At 33.7% G+C, this 18248-nt stretch overlaps 1 protein-coding gene across 1 annotated transcript; it reads left to right on the plus strand.

The window, feature by feature from the left end:
* The first annotated feature begins 652 nt into the window (after positions 1-652).
* LOC125833272 (ribosomal lysine N-methyltransferase 3-like) lies at positions 653-10391 on the plus strand. The gene is given in 5 exon segments (XM_049512421.1): positions 653-917; positions 920-1026; positions 4511-4707; positions 6943-7267; positions 9463-10391. Coding segments are annotated over 5 exon segments (1563 nt in total). The 3' UTR covers positions 10132-10391.
* The last annotated feature ends 7857 nt before the right edge of the window (positions 10392-18248 follow it).

Below are 18248 nucleotides of genomic sequence, written 5' to 3' on the forward strand. Positions count from 1 at the left end.
TTTTCTTTTTATAATAAACTTTAGCATTTTGAACTCATTAGCAACAATTATATACATATTTTTCTTCTATATTGAATAAAATCATGACTTATATCTTTTTTCTTCGTGAATTTTATTTTGAATCATTGAGGTTAAAGTTCTTTTCATAATAGTAATTTGAAGAAAAGTTGTCAGGGAGAGAGAAACAATTGAAAAAATGATTTAAAAATTTAATTTCAAGGCATGAGTTCTATTAATATAAATCTAAGTTATATATATATATATATATATATATATATATAATAAACAAAGACTAAACCTAAATTTTTTTTAAATAGTTAAAGAACTAAAATGAGTAAGAGACTAAAAATGATTAGTGTGTATTTGTATATATATAATAATTAATAGACCAAACTTGATAAGTAATATTTTGAATAGCTAAATAATTAAAATTAAATTTGATAAATGTATAATTATTTGTGACTGTTTTAAACATAGTCGAATAGTTGAGCACCATTTATTGCATTTTGCATAGCAAATATATGAGAAAAAATTGCAAGCCAGCAGTGAAACCTTCCGCCGCCGCTGCTGTAGCAATGGCAACCAGGTATGAGCACTGCCGAAATCTCTATATGTATGATGATGAAGATGGAATTAACGTTTATATTACTGTATGGTTTCTAGTAGGAAATTGAGAGCATTCAAGAATTGGATGAAGTCGCAACATGTAGAGTGTAGCGACGCGCTGGACGTGGTAGTGACGACGAACTCTTCGGCGGTATCCGTAAGAGCCTTGTGCGATCTCAATGTTGGTGATTTAGTGGCGACTATTCCCAAGGAGAGTTGCTTGACGGTAAAGACTTCAGGTGTGCGGCAAATGATAGAGGAATCGGAGCTTCAAGGCATCTTAGCTCTAGCAGTTGTCATCATGTATGAGCGAAGCCTTGGTTTGGTTATCTCCAGTTGATCTCTTATTCTGAACCTATCCCTTTGTTGTGGTCCCTATCTCAAATCGACTCTCTTCTCGCCGGAACTGAGCTTCACAAGGTCTCCTAATATATCTTTCTATTCATTCTTAATATAAATATCTGTACGCAAGTATAAGTTACCCTAACTAAGGTCCAAAGTTTTTTTGCTTTTCTTCGCCTGTCTATGATGCTACTATAAAGAATCTCCAAGCTTCTCTGTTTGATTCTACAGTAATCTTTTTAGGTTTAACGTAGATGGCTTTGCACATAAACTCTTTAACTCTGGTGCAAATTGGAACGTCCTGGAAAAATGTTTAAATTTCTTTGATGAGTATGTTCTTAAAATTTTCTGCGCAGATTGTTTAGTGGCATCTTCTTGAATAGTTGAGTAAGTTCACTTGCAACTTGAAAAAACTGGAATGAGTTGGCATGTATCTTGATTACAACTACGAGTGAGTTGACTTTGAATAGGATTAAAACTTGGAGTGAGTTGTCTTACAACTTCATTGCTGCTCAGAGGAGCTGTCTTGTAATCTGATTATGACTTGGACTGAGTTTGCCTCTTGGTGTTGGTGAAAGAGAATCAACTGTAAAATAGCGGTCTCTTGTTCAATATTTAGCCATGGATGGAATGACAATCATAGACCATAAGTGTGAGTGGAAGTTAGAGAGAGATCTTTTCAAGTATGAGGGCTGAAAGAATTTTTGGGAAATATTAAAGTTGTTTTATCTTATTTGCTGTCCAGTTTGAATTGTCAGCCTAAAATTTGGTAGCAGAGCCTGACACATTGTATCCATAATAGCAATAATTACGCTGCAATCCCAAACAAGTTGGGTTGGCTATATGAATCCTCATTTCTTCATTTAAGCTCATATTATATCATACTCATAATGAATAAAATAAAACTGGAAAATACGTTAAAACTATATATAAATAATAATGATAATAATAATAACAGAAGTTCTATACGAGTTTAAAAGCTAAGCTCAACTAGTAGCTATCACCCCTATCTTTATCTTAGTCTGTATTACACACTGTATCCATACTATTGAACTTTTCATGGTTATCGGTGTCTTTAGAGTTTAGATTGTGTTTTCTGATCACTTTGAGACAGAGGTAATAAATTATAATGTGATTGTGAGAATGTGAATCCTGTATACTCTAACCATTTGTAGATTTGTAAATGGATGGAATGCGAGTTCCTTTTTTTCACCCATCTATGATATGATATGAGCTGAAATGCCGAAATGAGGATTCATATACCCGACCTCAACTTATTTGGGACTCTGTGGGGTTGCAATGAATGGATGATGAATTCCTTTGTATTGTAAAGCCTATGTAGTGTTGTAATGAATAGAGTGATGATTTCTTTTGCAACTCTAGCATTTTTAAGGCAATGTTAGATGGAAGAGAGTCCTCTTAAGCCATCTATGGGTCAAAAGGATGAAAGGTGATTTCTATCATATATGGACTGCGATGGAGTAGGCGAATTCCCTGTAATATGTGGTTCTGAAATAGATTGAAGGTGAGTTCCCTTTTAGAACTAACTATCTGCAGGGTTGTAAAACAATGAAAGGCGTATTCTCATGTATAAAGCCATTTGTGGGGTTGCAATGGATGGGAAGTGCAGACCCTTTTACACCTACTCCAAATATTAACTTTTTTGGCCAAATCGATATGTTTTATCAGAGCAGTATGCAAAGAACAAGCTACTATTCCAATTTCCACATGAACGAATATGCCAAATCGTCCAAAGTAGCATCAAATTCAAGCTTCTGTGTAACAACTCCTTACCGTATGTTTGAGGAAGTGGAGTCAGCCTCTCTATATTACTGAATCCCTAGTAAGCAATGCACAACAAATCTGAGAGTCAAGTATTGCAAGATGCATAGAAAAATATAATTTGGAGTATAGAGGCATTGGAGCATGTGTAAGCACAACTTGGAGGAAGTATGAAAGGATAGTGCATATTAAGGCACAAGTGCTAAGAGCTTATAAAATTCTTTGATGGAAAAGTTGTAGTAAAAGAACTTCAAGTAAGAGCTGATTGAGGTGGAACAAGTCTATTGTGTTAGAAACTCCAGCCAATCCTCTCTGTATTACTGAATCCCTAGTAAGCAGTGCTAACAAGCCTATTTTTTGTTTATTTTTTTCTTTTGAGTAAGTAGGCTAGCAACTTGATTACAACTTGGGGTAAGTTGGTTTGCAACTTGTCTACATTTTTGAGTGAGAGATTACAATTTTGAATTGGCTTGCAACTTGATTGCAACTTGTATTGTGATGTCTTGCTGCTTGATATAACTTGTATTGAGTTGACTTGTATTTTTTGTGAGTACAACTCAGAGTGAGTTGGCCACTTAGGTTTGGTGAGGGAATCAACTTTATAAATTGCCATCTCTTATTCATTGTTTAGTCGTGGAAGGAACTGAAAATGTAAAAAAATGGAACTGAGAGGTTGAGAGAGTTTTGTCAATGTAAGAGCATTGAGAGAATTGTAAACTATATGTGGCAGAATTGTGAGAAAATAGTATAGAAATAAGTTATGGATACACTTGTGTGAAATTGTCATGGAATGAATTTATGGGATACTCTTGATCTTGGATTTATTTTCTGGATAACGTAGAGTGGGATCTCTAATTTGTATTCTTTTTCAATATGTTTAATACTTCGGTTGTAGGAAAATTCTTCCTTTATGCCGATTGATGTAGGTCTAACCATGTAATTGTCGGTGTCAATGTATTCTTTCATAAGTGTTATCATAATTTGTTTTCATGTCCCAGTACGGCTGATCCTTTTTGTGGTGTAGCTGGACTTATTCTAGAAGGATATTATAAGTTGTTCAATAGTTCAACTTCTTTTGTTTTTTTAATGTGGATGAATCTGCAGCTCAATAATCTGTGTGCGGAATCTTGATACTTCTATTGAAAATATTATGTTGGAACTTTCTAGAGTAATTGTTCAGTTCTTCAGTAAAGCTTATTGAAATTCATCCAAATAATGCCAGAAGAGTGAAGAACTTGTTGCTCTGTTCGGCTTTCAAATGAAACAAAAAGGAGAAGCCGAGCATATGAAGTTGTCCCTTTGGCATTCGTCAAATGGTTGCATATAAAAAAATAGGATAGCTTCTGTCAGAAAGGGTTGAAATTCTTATGCAAATATAGTTGGTTAACGTTTTTTGTTTTTGGTTAACGATTTGGGCATCCATGGAAGTCCGGTGATTATTGATGAGTGGGTGCCTTTTTAGGATAATGACATTTTTGCCTAGATCTCTCTACTTCATGTCATTTGCTTGTATATGAAGCTTTCTCCGACACAGCAATAAAATCATTACGTTATCATCTGAAGAAAAAGATTGCTGATGTCGCTGCCTGCCTGTGTTGCTACTTCTGTTTGGTGAACTTCAAACTAAAAGAGAATGAGATCTCTTCTACGAAAGAATGTATTTGCTGCTTTGCCAACTTTTGATCTTCTGACAAGCTATTTGAAGTTGGGTAATCATGCATATTAGACTTTATTTTGTTCTTATTCTATTGTATGACCATTATGATGTATTTGTAGGCAGATAGTTAAAGACGACAAGGCACTTATCTACGAGGACTGGAAAGAGTGTATTGAGCCTCTCTTAACTTCAGTTTCTTTACAGCTTAAAGCAGAACATTTTGGTGTTAAGGAGTATCTTGCTGCAAAAAGTCTAATTGCGTCGCGGTCTTTTGAAATAGATGATTACCATGGATGCGGAATGGTCCCATTGGCAGATCTGTGAGTATACCTTTTAGTGGAATCTTCTGCATCAATTCTTACTGCTTCATCTCCCTCTTACTTACTGAACTTCCCATATTGGTTTGAGCTGTCTCACTATTTCCTATTCAATGGTAGTTGCTGACTTATTTTACCTCTGCTGTGAGGGGTTCATTCGCTCCTTGTTATGTCATGATGTTACACGTCATAAATTTCATCAGTGTTGTTTCATGATAATTGTGAAATCTATGCCTTGTGTATGCATGTAAGCACGTTGTTTGAAAAGTCAAAATCTATTCTTCTCTCACCTTATTTAAGTCGTCTTCGTGTATCCATTTTATTTCCTAGCCATACTTTGTTTAACTTCATAGTTTTGCAATTACCGAGTTTCATTGCATTTTTATTTTTATTTTAACGACTTGTTGTCTCGTTTGTCTTATTCCAAATCTAATAGGTATATGTGTTGCTTGAACTACTGAACTGGTGGAAATATTAAGTGGACTACCAGAAAGAATATACTCCCCAAATATAGTGCCATTGCTTGTTTGACAATCAAATGTTTTAGAAAGATAAAATACCATAGAGTAATTTCTTATAAAGGTGATAAGAATCAGGTTACTTGAACGGAAACATGAAATAATGCAGATGCAAAAATACATTAATTAAAGAGAGGAAATTAAAGATATGTGAAATTCGAGAATAAAATACCCAAATTTCAAAATTAAGTGCTAAGAACCCTAGTTGAGCTTAGTAATCAAAATTAGTGGATTAAAAGCAATTGCTATATCTTCAGTGTACCCAGGTTTTGCCAGTTTGACTCGCTCGCTTGCTGAAAAGACCGGAACTAGATTTATAGAGCACAAAGCATGTAGAATCAATTCAAGAACAAAATATGGAGGTACTTATGGAAGACCAAGCCAATCTGGTCTTTCTGGATAACAAAGTGATCTAGACCCCCTATATCGAAGAAATTAGAGACAATAATTAGTTTACGACTAATTGCCTTTTTTATTTTTGAGAATTGGTAAACATAACTAATTGCCTTCTTTAATTTTCTTTAATAATAGAAGTCAAAGATATCAAGTTAAGAATTAATCATACCTCTTGAAAGAATTGGTCATGTAAGGTTGTAAGATAAATCCCAAGTGGCCAAATACAACGGTGTAAAAAGAACTCTCGGTAATATTGATAATGATGTGTTATCTTGAAAAAAGGAACAAAATGCAAACCTATCCCAAATTGCTGGGATTCAAATTCTACTTCTATGGAAACAATAAATAGTAAAAACCTAACTACAAAACTTTAAACTAGATAAACATGTAAATATAATGTCAAAATTCTCGCCTAACGAAATAGAAGTTGCCAAACTTTCACCAAAAACCACACACCTATTTGCTCCACTTTAGGCGTGACTTGTAGCTCCTTGGGGGCAAGATTCTCTCAACTCATTTGGGGCTTCATGTGGGCCTAATCATCCTCCTCTTGGGATTGAACTTGGACCATAAAATATATATAGCACTTACACACTCTTTGCCATAATTCTTGGGCTCAACTCACTCTTCACCATAATTATTGGTCTCGTTCTTGCACTCTTCTTCCACGATAGGCATCTTTTTGATTTCCCATCGAAGCCCAACAACCTTGCCTTCCAACTCCTTAGCTTGAGACCTTAACGACGGTCGTCTTAGGGTTTCTATAACTTCATCCTTGTCCATGGACCTATCGAAAGGATTATTTGACTGATATTCTAAGTGAAGCAGTAAGTTACTATGCAAACTCAATTGTAATACCCTAACTTTGTACAAAAACCAACTGAGCATCCGGCCTTACTGCTATTTAAAATTGTTTCTGGTCCGACTGGCAAAGGTTCCCAGTATGGATCTGTTTCAGAGACTTTTTAGCTTGATGCGTGTGGATCCTCTTGTAACCTAGAATATCTATGTGCTAGGAGTTCAGTAACTCATCAAAAGTTGGTTAATTTTTACTTGTTGGATCAATGTCTTGACCAATGAACTCATAGAGGCTCCAGCGGGAGAGCACTCTAGTGCAGAATGATTGTTTTCTCTATGACCTCTGATACACATTTCATTTAAGGGCATGTAGCTACCTTATTAAACAATTAAATTCTCTTAACTTCCCCTGAAACTGATAAACCCAGCTGATTTTGTATTCTTGCACCGGTGCTATAAAATTATGGCAGTCTTGATTTGTTGTGCTGAAGGGTTCCTCTCAATCCAAAAAACATTTGATGTGCAGGTTTAATCACAAAACTGGTGCTGAGGATGTACACTTCACATCTTATGCTGAATTGAATAATGCTGCTGACAATGAAAATTACGGAAATGATAAGACTCATTCAGGAGGTGAATGCCTCCAAAGGAGTGACTTGGAGTCTTCTCATTCTGAATTGGATGATGATGCTCACAGCGACAAGCATGTAAATGACGACAATGAACCAACCAAGGTTAATTCAAGGGATGAATCGATTAGTGGGAGTTACTCGGAGTTTTCTTCAGCTTCTGAGGATGATCTTACAGTTTTGGAAATGATCATGGTGAAAAAGGTCGAAGCTGGGGCTGAGGTGAGGAGATCTTAAATCTGAAATTGTTTTTCTAATTACAGCTACTGTGTCACACAGATGAGCAAGGTTTTCATCTTTTGTTTAGTTGAAGTTGGACAGCCTACTTTGATTATGAATTAGATCCTGCCAGTATGCTGACAGTTCCTTATCATGAAGCATCCCACTGCAAAATACAAAATTACCTATCAACCGTTTAAAGAAGTAAAGAAGGGGGAGAAATAATAACTGATATCTTTCCTCCTCTTGGGCAAGGGAATAGCTGAAAGATAGATGCAACGGAAACATCTGCTTTATGATATCTTCTTTTAACTAATCAGACAATCTGAGTGATATTCTATGAGTTGTTTGGAAGTAGGTTAGAATTGTCCAGGTATTAGTAATATAGGGATTAGTTATGAAGAAATCTATGTATTATTTTATGAAGGTATTAGTTAGGTAGACATTAGTTTTTAATGTATTAGTTATACATGTATTAGTTATTTCACCTTCTATCCTGCATAAAATATTACATAGATTTCCTCATAACTAATACTGTATTAATTATGCGGGTTTCTAAATTATCAATCAAACGTCGTATTTGGTTTATGCTGAATAATTTATTTTCTATGGAAAAGGGTCTATATCCTTGTATTATTAGAAATAGTTTTGATATGCCCTTTGTTATACTTTGGGGCTAAATATACCCCTCTCATCATACTTTTGGTTCAAATACACCCTCTCATTATATTTTGACACAAATTTGCCGTTACTACAAATTAATTTTAAATTACTTGGTTCTTTTAAAAACCCATTCGTTTAACTCTTTTTTGACCCATTACGTCCGGTTTAAGTTCTTTTCTTTTCATGGTGTCAACTGTCAACATATGATTTTTTTGAATCTTGATGGATTATCATCAGTAATAGTACTAGCTGGACCTAATTCATCATCCAATCTTAAATGGTGAAATATTGCTACTGAACTTGTTGGGAAATCGTATATGGGCACAATGAAAAGAAAAGCAAAGAAAATAATTCTAAGTGGAGGCAATGGTCGGAGAGGGTTAAGCAAGTGGCTTTCTAAAATAATACTTCCTCTGTCCCAATTTATGTGACACTTTTCATTTTTCGAGAGTCAAACAGTTTAAGTTTGACTGGAAATTCGCGCGTGGAATCTTCAAATTTTTTGAAATGAAATTTATATATTTGTAAACTACGTAAAAAGTACTATAATTCACAACAATTGGCAACTCAAAATAATTAAAACATATATAAAAAGTTTACGGTCAAAGATTAACTTGTTTGAATCTTGAAATTCGTAAAGTGTCACATAAATTGGGACGGAGGGAGTAATTATTTGTTTTTAGCTTGTCACGTGTTCTTTCGTCAAAATTAAGGGTAAATTTGTGCCAAATATAATGAGAGGGGTATATTTGGATTGTAAGTATAATGGAAGGGATTATTTGGACCAAGAGTATAATGAGGGATAAATTTAAACTATTTCTAATAGTACAGGGGTACATTTAGCCCTTTTCTATTTTCTCTATCTACCTTCCAAACGTCATATAAGTTATACGAAAATTAATGCATGGATAAATTATTTCTTATCTAGCTACCAAACGACCCCTTAGTGGTTGTTTGACTCGAGGGACTAGGGTGAATTATCCCAAGATAAGCTGTTGCATAAACTAATAGGATGTTTGGTTGGCCGGATAAGAATACATTAATTGCCGCATAACTAGTTTAACGTTTTTCTAAAGGAATTAATCTCAAAATAACAAATGCAACTTTTGGTTGGATGTATTAAATAATGCACGTAAACAGGCGTGAGAATCTCTGATTCCTTTTATGTGGGATAGAATGTTGATACAAATTCATATATTAGCAATGCGGTAAGTTAAAGTCAAAATATGCCCTTTTAGTAGCCTAGTAGGGTATACATAAAATTCCTTGTAGTGTTATGCACCGCATTACAATCCCTACGCTATTTTTTACTGCATAAGAATTCCTTCATTGTTATTCACCATGTTAATAATCTCTATGCTATAATCATATAACTAGTGTGTGAACTAATTAACCCCTTATTGTCCAATTGATATTTCGTACTGGTTTGTAAACAACTTATTTAATGATGATCTTGTGGTTGTACATTCACTTTTATATGAAATTGTAAGAAAGTTTTGAGTGTATTATACTCTCTTACTGTGTAATCTTTGTAGGTATTAAATACGTATGGGTCTTTAGGTAATGCTGCTCTGCTACATAGGTATGGATTTGCAGAGCCTGATAACCAGTATGACATTGTGAACCTTGATCTGGAGCTTGTACTTCAGTGGAGTTCATCTCGATTTTCACATCGCTACAGTAGGAGGAGGTTATCACTATGGAGAAAATTAGATTATTCTGGATGTGTTAGCCAAAATTTAGAATATTTTGAAATTTCATTTGATGGGGAGCCGCAAGTTGAGCTGTTGATTTTACTTTACATAATATTATTGCCAGAGGAAGTGTTTGCTGAACTCGATCTTGCAGTATCTATCACCAGTGGTTTTGAAAAGTCTGAGGGCTTCAATTTGTCGAAGAAAGATATTGTTTTATTTCGAGAAGGTGTTGAGTCGAGCAACAATATGTTGCTGACAGATGGTGTTTGTGTGGCTCTGTCGGGACTAGCAGATATTCGGGAAAGTTTATATGGTTCAAACCATCTAGAAGATGATTTCAAAACTTTGAACTATTGCTGTCTGGTGAAAGAACCTAAGATATATTATTCATTGGTGTTGCGCATCAGTGAGAGAAGGATCCTTGAAAAGCTAAGGTGTTATGCCTCTGCTGGTGCTATAATGCAAACAAAAGGAGGTAAAACTAGAAAAAGAGCAAAGTTTGAATGATCTGTTTCAACTATCCGCGATCACCGCCAGATGTGTTTCTGGATGAAAGGTGCATACTAGACTGAGTTCCATATCATACTCCCGCAACCAAAGTTCCTTAATTGTTTCTTGGGCTTGTTTGTTATTCTTGACATTAATCCTGGTGTTGTATTTGCTTTTGGAATCATGAGCTGGCAATGCAACTCCAATGACTAGTATTCTGTTCACATTCTCCTTGTTTTGAAAAATCTGTCATTACTTTAATCTCAATTGTTTTGGTTGACACGGTTTAGTTGCGAAATAGGGGTATCTAGTGCTATCTTATTATGCAGTATTCATTTTCTTTGAAAGAACCTTTTTGAAATTGTATCTTATTGTAATCCAATTGAAATTATAATGCAGATTTGTTAGCTATTTCATTCGGTCTTTTGTCACCCTTACGATGTTTTTTACATGTCTCTTGAAATATTAGGAATGTAGTTTGACAGTCACTTCTTGACTTGGAGAGTGTTTGAATTTGGTTTAACCAACTTATTTAAAGTTATTGTTGACTTATCTCAGTGTCTGGCAAAGTTGAAACAAGGCAAACGTAATAATTGAAGCCAAAGTTAAAAAGTGCTTAAAATCATTTGCCGTTTAAGCCAAAATAAGTTGAAACAAGCCGGAAGCAATAATTTGAGGAAGCGAAGCCCAACTTATTTCAATTTAAATACCACTTTTGTTTGACCAAGTAATATACTAGATAGCACTCCATTTAGTTTGATCTTTTATAGCATCTGGTGGGGTTAGTAAGATATATGGTTGATTGGTCATTGTTAGCTTGGAACCTAATCTGGACAAATGTTTGGCAAAAGTTATGGTGGACTATTGAATTCTCTAATTTCTTCAAAATTAACCTACAAGACATAATAATAAAACTATAAGTTGGTTGTGTGTCTTCTAAGTATTGTAAGATCTCAGTTGAGTCTGTTTCAATTTCTATTGGCAGGAGGCTGTGTGAGAGCTAGATTTAGGTCATTGAGAAAAACTTTCAATTCAGTCATGGTGTGGTTGTGGGCTTGTGGCTATAGCTCCTCTTGTATAAGTCCACAATTCAGATTCCGCTAGTGTTTCTACTGACTCCACTAATTTCATCTTTTCCTTTATGTTTAGAAAAGAATCTACCAGTGTTTAACTTGTAGATTCCAATTTTGGGGGTGGGGGTGACCATTTTAATTTGAATAATAACAGTAACATTATGATTACTTAAGATTGTGTGTAACTAATATATTCAATGGTTCTATTTCTTACCAGGGATATCAACAGGAAATCAATTTTATCACAATAAATATTAGGGTTTCTGTTAAACAATATATGCACAGAGCACGGGGAGTAAGTCAATCCAATGAAAATGATTTTCAGTGTTTGGAAAATTCAATTTTTCTTTTTAGAATTCGTAGCCGTTGGTTTTGTTGAAAAGGTAATTACGATATCTTAATGTGTAAGTCTAGTTAAAATTTTCGCCGTACGTAAGGATATGGGTAAGAGTTCTCTGCATGAGATGACACACTTGATCACATGTTTTAACTTTTAACTATTATCCTTCACCTATAAATAACACTTTTTTGCTATAGCAAAATATACCCACAACAACAAAGCTAAAACTTAGCAAAAGTTACTAATACTACTTGCCCTCTTTCTTCCTCTTATCATCCTTCTCTTTCTTTTTCTTTCTTTTTCTTTCTTTTGCTTTTATTGTTTCTTTTAAAACTTGTTGACGTTAATTATGTTGATTTATGTATCCTCTATTAATTAGAAAAAAACTGGTTTAACTCTGGAGAAACATTTTACACTCCTAAAATAGTTTCTTAAGACTATGTCTCAAGTATTATTTCTGAATACTTAAAATATTACAGCCGTAATATTTATCTAATTTTCAGTACTATTATTTTGCTAAATAACAAATATTCTTATTCTTCTTATTATTATTAAAAAAAAATCATTGTTCCCCAACAACCTATAATTTACTGTCTTTTAGTTGTTTTTTTAAAAAAGTTTTTCATCCTTAAAGAGGTCATGATTTTTCCCATATCGTTTTGATCCATGGAAAAAAGTTGCTTGTATAACTGGAAAAAGAAAAATGGGTAAAAATGTCTTTAATGTATCGAAAATGATTTAAATTGTTTTTTTTTTGGTAAGTAAAACTTTATTTACCAAGTAAACGTTACAAAACAAAGAAATTAGCCGGTGTGCACATATGCTCCACCCTTGCTAAACCAAAATCTCATTACTACTACTATACTCTATGAGAAGGTATTCAACTTTTGTAATCTAGTATCTATTCTAGGATATCGACTGCCTCTCCCATGAATCTCCTATATTATAAGCCTAATCAGGTAGCTTGCTGGTTTTTGTTGCTGCTTAAAAATCCTAGCATTTCGCTCCAACCAGATATGATAAACAACATTTGACATTGCCATTCTGTACATTAGTGCCTTGCTGCTTTTGCCTTTCATATACTGCATTCCCCATTGTACTCCCTCCGTCCAATTCATTGCATTCCTTCTTATTTCTTGCCATTGTAGAATACTCCTCCATATCTCTGCTGCATAATCACATTGAAAAAATATATGGTCATGATCTTCATTAACTAACTGACATAGAGGACACAATAAGTCTTGCATTACTCTCCATTTTGCCAATTTGTCCTTTGTTGCTAGTCTCCTTTGTACAGCTAGATACATGATGAAAATTCACTTAGGAGGTCCATAATTTGTCCATACTAGTGATCTCCATCCTACCTTCTCCTTTGTACCTCTCATTTGCATATATACTTTGCTTATGCTATGTTGTGTCATGATCCTCATATCTACCTCAGTAAGTCCAGCCTCTTGTAGATGTTTTGTTGTCTTCAAAATCTTCTGCACTACCCAGGAAGCCTGTTTGGCTTGTATGTTCCACACACCATTTTGCCCATAGTAACTATGTATCCAAACCACCCACAATTTTTCTTTGTTTTTGCATAAGTTCCACAACAACTTCCCAACTGCAACTTTGTTCCATGTATATATATCCAGAAAATTTAGTCCACCACTTGCTTTAGGCCAACACAGCTTTTCCCATGCAATTAATGATTTAAATTGTTACTCTTTCATCTTTTGGGCCCTACTTGATTTTAATATTAATTTTGAAGTAAAAATGTGTCTTTTTTTATTTATTGAATGACAATTATTATTAGGGTAAACAAATATTCTTTATTTAACGTAATTGTGAAATGACATAAGTGAAATATTTAAGTACATAAGTCATACTCATTTGTTGATCCATGTAAATATCTTACCTAACTTGTAAATCACTAGAATTTATTTGTTTGAAAATTAAAGCTAGATTTCTAAGAATTCACCTATGTAAAAGAAAGAAGAAGTTGACTTGAATCTGAATTTGGAGTCCTTTGGAGCTTGTTAGCATAAAATTTGAATCTATTTAGTCGCAAAATATGAAGCATGGAACGAACTTGTTTTTAGTTATTATTGGTTAACTTGAATGAGTCGGGTTATTGGACCTCAGATTACGTGGATCAATAAATCAGTGATCTATTTGAATTGTATAATCATCAAGAATACATCCAAATTGATAAAATAGTTTATAACATTCTTCCTTGGATGTTTTATTAACAAACAATGTGCCTCATTAAAAATCTTACTAAGAAAAATCGGTGAGAAAAAATCATAATGAAAAAAAGAGTAAACATATTTTGATAATATACTTTCTAGATGCCTTATTGAAAATCTTACAAGAAAACTCAATTTTGGAACAAAATCTTTGTTAAGAAAAAAAGAGTGAAACACGTATTTTACTCACCCTAATTAAAACATCACTTAACTCTTGAAGATGATGTACTCCTATCATAAATATCAACTCATTGCATATTGAGGTTGACAATGACTTTGTGAGCAAATATGTCAAATCATCATTTAAACAAATTAATTGATCACCTATGTTGCCAGTTTCTTGATAGAGATGCATCATCGTTAACAAAATATTATTGTAACTATGTCACGTACATTTCTTGTTCATTGTATGTAACACCTTGGATTTGAAAATAAGAAAAAATGTAGGTTTTCTAGAACTGGTGTTACTACCGACAGACCGTAGGTTCAGTTACGCGTCGTAGGTGGGAACCGTAGGTGGCAAGTCAAATGATTTTCAAATGTCATGTTCCAGTACTCTTTTTACGGTCCACCAAGACGGTTTGTCATTCTATTACGAGTCATAGGTAGATCTCGTAGGTGAGCCTAGACTAAATGAAATTTTGAAGGTCTATGTTGGGAACGACGGATGACATGTACGGATCGTAGGAAGGCCAACAGACTTTACATGGGATCCATTGAAAAAGGGTAAAATTTTAGGTCCCAGTACTTGACCTACAACTCACTAGGACGGTTTGTAAGTGGACCTACGAACCGTAGGTCGAGTCGGCAGTTATTTTAAGAGGGGATTTTGGGTATTTTCCTAATTATTCTAACCCAATACTATGTCGTTTTACCTTCTATCCTAGACCCTATATAAAAGTTTTTGCCCCCAAATTACCCAATTGAACTCATTCTCCTAAAATCCCCAAAAGTTGATCAAGTTCTTCCCCAATATTTCTCTTTCTAAAGCTTGAAGAAGAAGGCTAGGATTTCAAGATCAAGTCTCCAAATTCACCATTTATTTGTGAGCTTTTAGCATCAAGCACTACAACAAATTTGATTATCAGGGACAAATAATTTCGTCATCTATAAATCATATTTCGTCACTAAAAATCTTGTGTGACGAAAAAAATTTCGTCAATCAGTCGTCATTAAATGTGTGTCACTAAAAGAATACAAAGGCGATTTAGTGCTTCGTCACTAAAACTATTATATTAACTACAAAAAAAACATCGTCCCCAAATGAATAAACATTTGTGACGAATTTATTTGTCATAAAAAGTGTAACTTTTTCGTAGTTAAATAGTATGTTTTGTCACTAAAAAGGTTATTACTACCGACAAAATTATATCGTCGTTAATTATTTAGTTCAATTAGTGACGACATCAATCGTCTCTAAAGTTACATGTATTTCGTAGTTGAACAAATGCAATATCGTTACTAGTGACTATTTTTTATATACAAAAAAATATTTTGTCCTTAAATGTATAAATTAGGGACAAATTTATTATTATAAAAAAGGTTAATAATTTTGTGTTTAAATCTATCATTTTGTCACTAAAAATATTGCTTTTACCGGCAACATATATTATCACTAAATATGATCATGATTAGTGACAATTACAATTGTCACAAAATAAGAAAATAATTATTATTCAATAAAAAGGAGGGACAATACATTTTTTGCCACTGAATAGTATGATGAATTATATTTCATGACGATAAAAAATTTAATTTGGTCGTTGCTTATTTAATTAGAGTTCCATATATCAAAAATTAAATAATAAAACATCCTAAATAATAATAAAATTCATCCCTGGTTATATAATAAAAATAACTAAAATTATACGAAGATAATATCGCATTACAAACTCCTTAAATAAAAGTAAAATATGTCCAATGACAAGAAAATCTAACTGAAATATACTAAATATTACTACTAAACAAAGAGAGAAAATGTCCTTCTAAAGTATCAATAATATCGTGACACATAGCTTCCAATCAATCTTGATTCAATTCTCACCTTTTATACCTGTGAAAAAAAGAGAAAAATAAATGTAAAGTTTAAATTGAGATGTTCATACTAGAGTCAAAAGTAAAATATATAACACAATTTGTCTTTCATATGTTGTAATGTCCAATTTTATAAATCTTATTGGATAGATTGTCCCTGGTATTACAATTCCATATATATATATATATAGAGAGAGAGAGAGAGAGATTAGTTTTTACAGTATAAATTTTATAATTACCAATTTAACATAAGTGAAAGTTTATGAAGTATATCATCACAAACTACTCTACATGGAAACATGAATTCCATTATTCATGAGACCCATTAAAATATAATGTAATCTATGTAGGAATTCTCACATTAAAATCAAACATGACATGAATTAAAGGAGAAACTACTTCAAGTCTTCCACTAAAATATAAGTTATTGAATTCTTTGAATACTTTTATAGAATAAAAATCAAGCCTTTTCTTCACTTAAAAAGATGGTAAGACAAAGGCATATGTTCATAAAAGAATTAAGACTTTTCAGATCCTTATTTGGAACTACCGTTGTTGTAATAACCAAGAGTTCTAGAGAAATTTTCAGTCACTAATTGAATGTAGCAAACCATCTAATAAGCCTAACTGAAACTACAACTCAGGTCACTTTATTGAATATGAATCATGGTTGTTTTGTTAACATGTTAAGAGAAAAACTATATGATTAAATGACCAACTCGGAACTCAAGTCATACAGAACACAAAATGAAAAGGGGCTAACCTTGACTTTGACACGTATTTCCTGGTCAGTATGCTTGAAATTCAGATGCTTCACGTAGCAAAGTTATGGGTGAAATGCAGTATGCTTGATGTTAATGCCACTCTGCTGGAATAGAACTATATTGAAACAACATCTGCTATCATTGTGCATATACACGTCTCAAGTATTTCATATTTCTGTTATAATAGAAGGAAACAAGAGAATGAGAAATGAATTCAGATAACAACAGATTATACAATGTGTAGCCCGAGAGGTTGAGGGGATTCTTTTTCTAGTGATCAGTCATGAGAAAAGAATGAGACGAAGTTCTTATTATATAGTCAATAGGGCTGATCAGTTAATCTCTATCTTAATGGAAAAACAATATTGTCAAAGAGTCAATCAAGATTGCCTAGAATCAATCAAGTTCTATTATATAGTCAAGAATGTGCCTACTGCCTAGAATTGCTAGAAAATGGTTGTTACTTTCGCACTTCTAATTTTGAATGTTCCTACTGTCTAGACTTGCAAGAAAATGATTGTCATTTCATGCCAAATGCTGGAAAAATCATATGTTCTATATGAAAATTTTATAATCACGTATATTAATATATATGAATAGGGTTAAACCGAAAACTAAACCGTTAAGTACCAAAAATCGATAAGAAATATCTTATTGGTTTGGTTATTTGTTTGACGTATTTACAAATTGAAAACCGATAAATCGAACCAATAACACATAAAATCGGACCGAACCAACGGATGCGCGCCCCTACAACTAATCAATGTTACAAGAATCAATTAACATGCTAAAATCTATCATAATAATGAAGTATTAATCTATTCTGATTCAAATAAAGAAGCAGGATCAATCATGATATAATTTACCAAAATAATGAATAGTTGTTTACCTAAAAATAGTCAAATGACAAAGCTGCCCAATTAAGGATATGAATCAATTAAGGAAGGTAAATGATATCCACATGTGAATTAAAGCAACTTAGTCCAACACAATAAGAGATTTACAGAATAACCACAATCATAATAAAACAAACTTAAAAGGAAAAGAATATATCAAATTAATTAAGCTCAAGAGGTATAAGAAACTTACCAACCATAGCCAAATCAAGGCTGTCCCCATTAGAATTTACGAAGGATACGAGCTTTCCGATTGGTCTGTTGGTAACCATGGTTGTTGTCGTTATTGACCAGAGTTGGCTTAAGGTTCTCGTCGGGGTTGCCGGTGTTTCTCTTCATCGAAGCTCAATGGGCACAGCTTGCTGGACGGGAGGTGAAACAACAGCAGCGACAAGTTGTTGTCATCGACTTTGCTAGAGGAGAGAAAATAGAAGAGCGGAGAGAAGAAAGGGTTTTGCCAGCATGGGGAAGGGAAACAGTGGATCGCATGGTGATGATCCCGTTCTCTGGTGTAGATGACGAGAAGAGAGAGTGGCACCAGTCTCCACCAGTTAGGGGTGGAGACGGTGGCGTTGGTGGTGTTCACTGGTGGTGGCTGTCTCGACGGTTTTTGCCGGTCTAAGAAGAAACATCATCGGAGAGATGGAGAGAACAACGTGGGTTGCCGCTTTTTTTAGAAGAGAAAGAGTTAAAATCATTAAGGGTTTGGATGTAGTCATTTTAGGAAAAAAAAGAAGAGGCCTTGATTTGGTCCACTCAATAAAAAATGGACGGATGAGATTGAAATGTTGTAT

This window comes from Solanum verrucosum, unplaced genomic scaffold, assembly GCF_900185275.1.
Source record: "Solanum verrucosum unplaced genomic scaffold, falcon-dt-bn FXZP01000097.1, whole genome shotgun sequence".
NCBI lineage: Eukaryota > Viridiplantae > Streptophyta > Magnoliopsida > Solanales > Solanaceae > Solanum > Solanum verrucosum.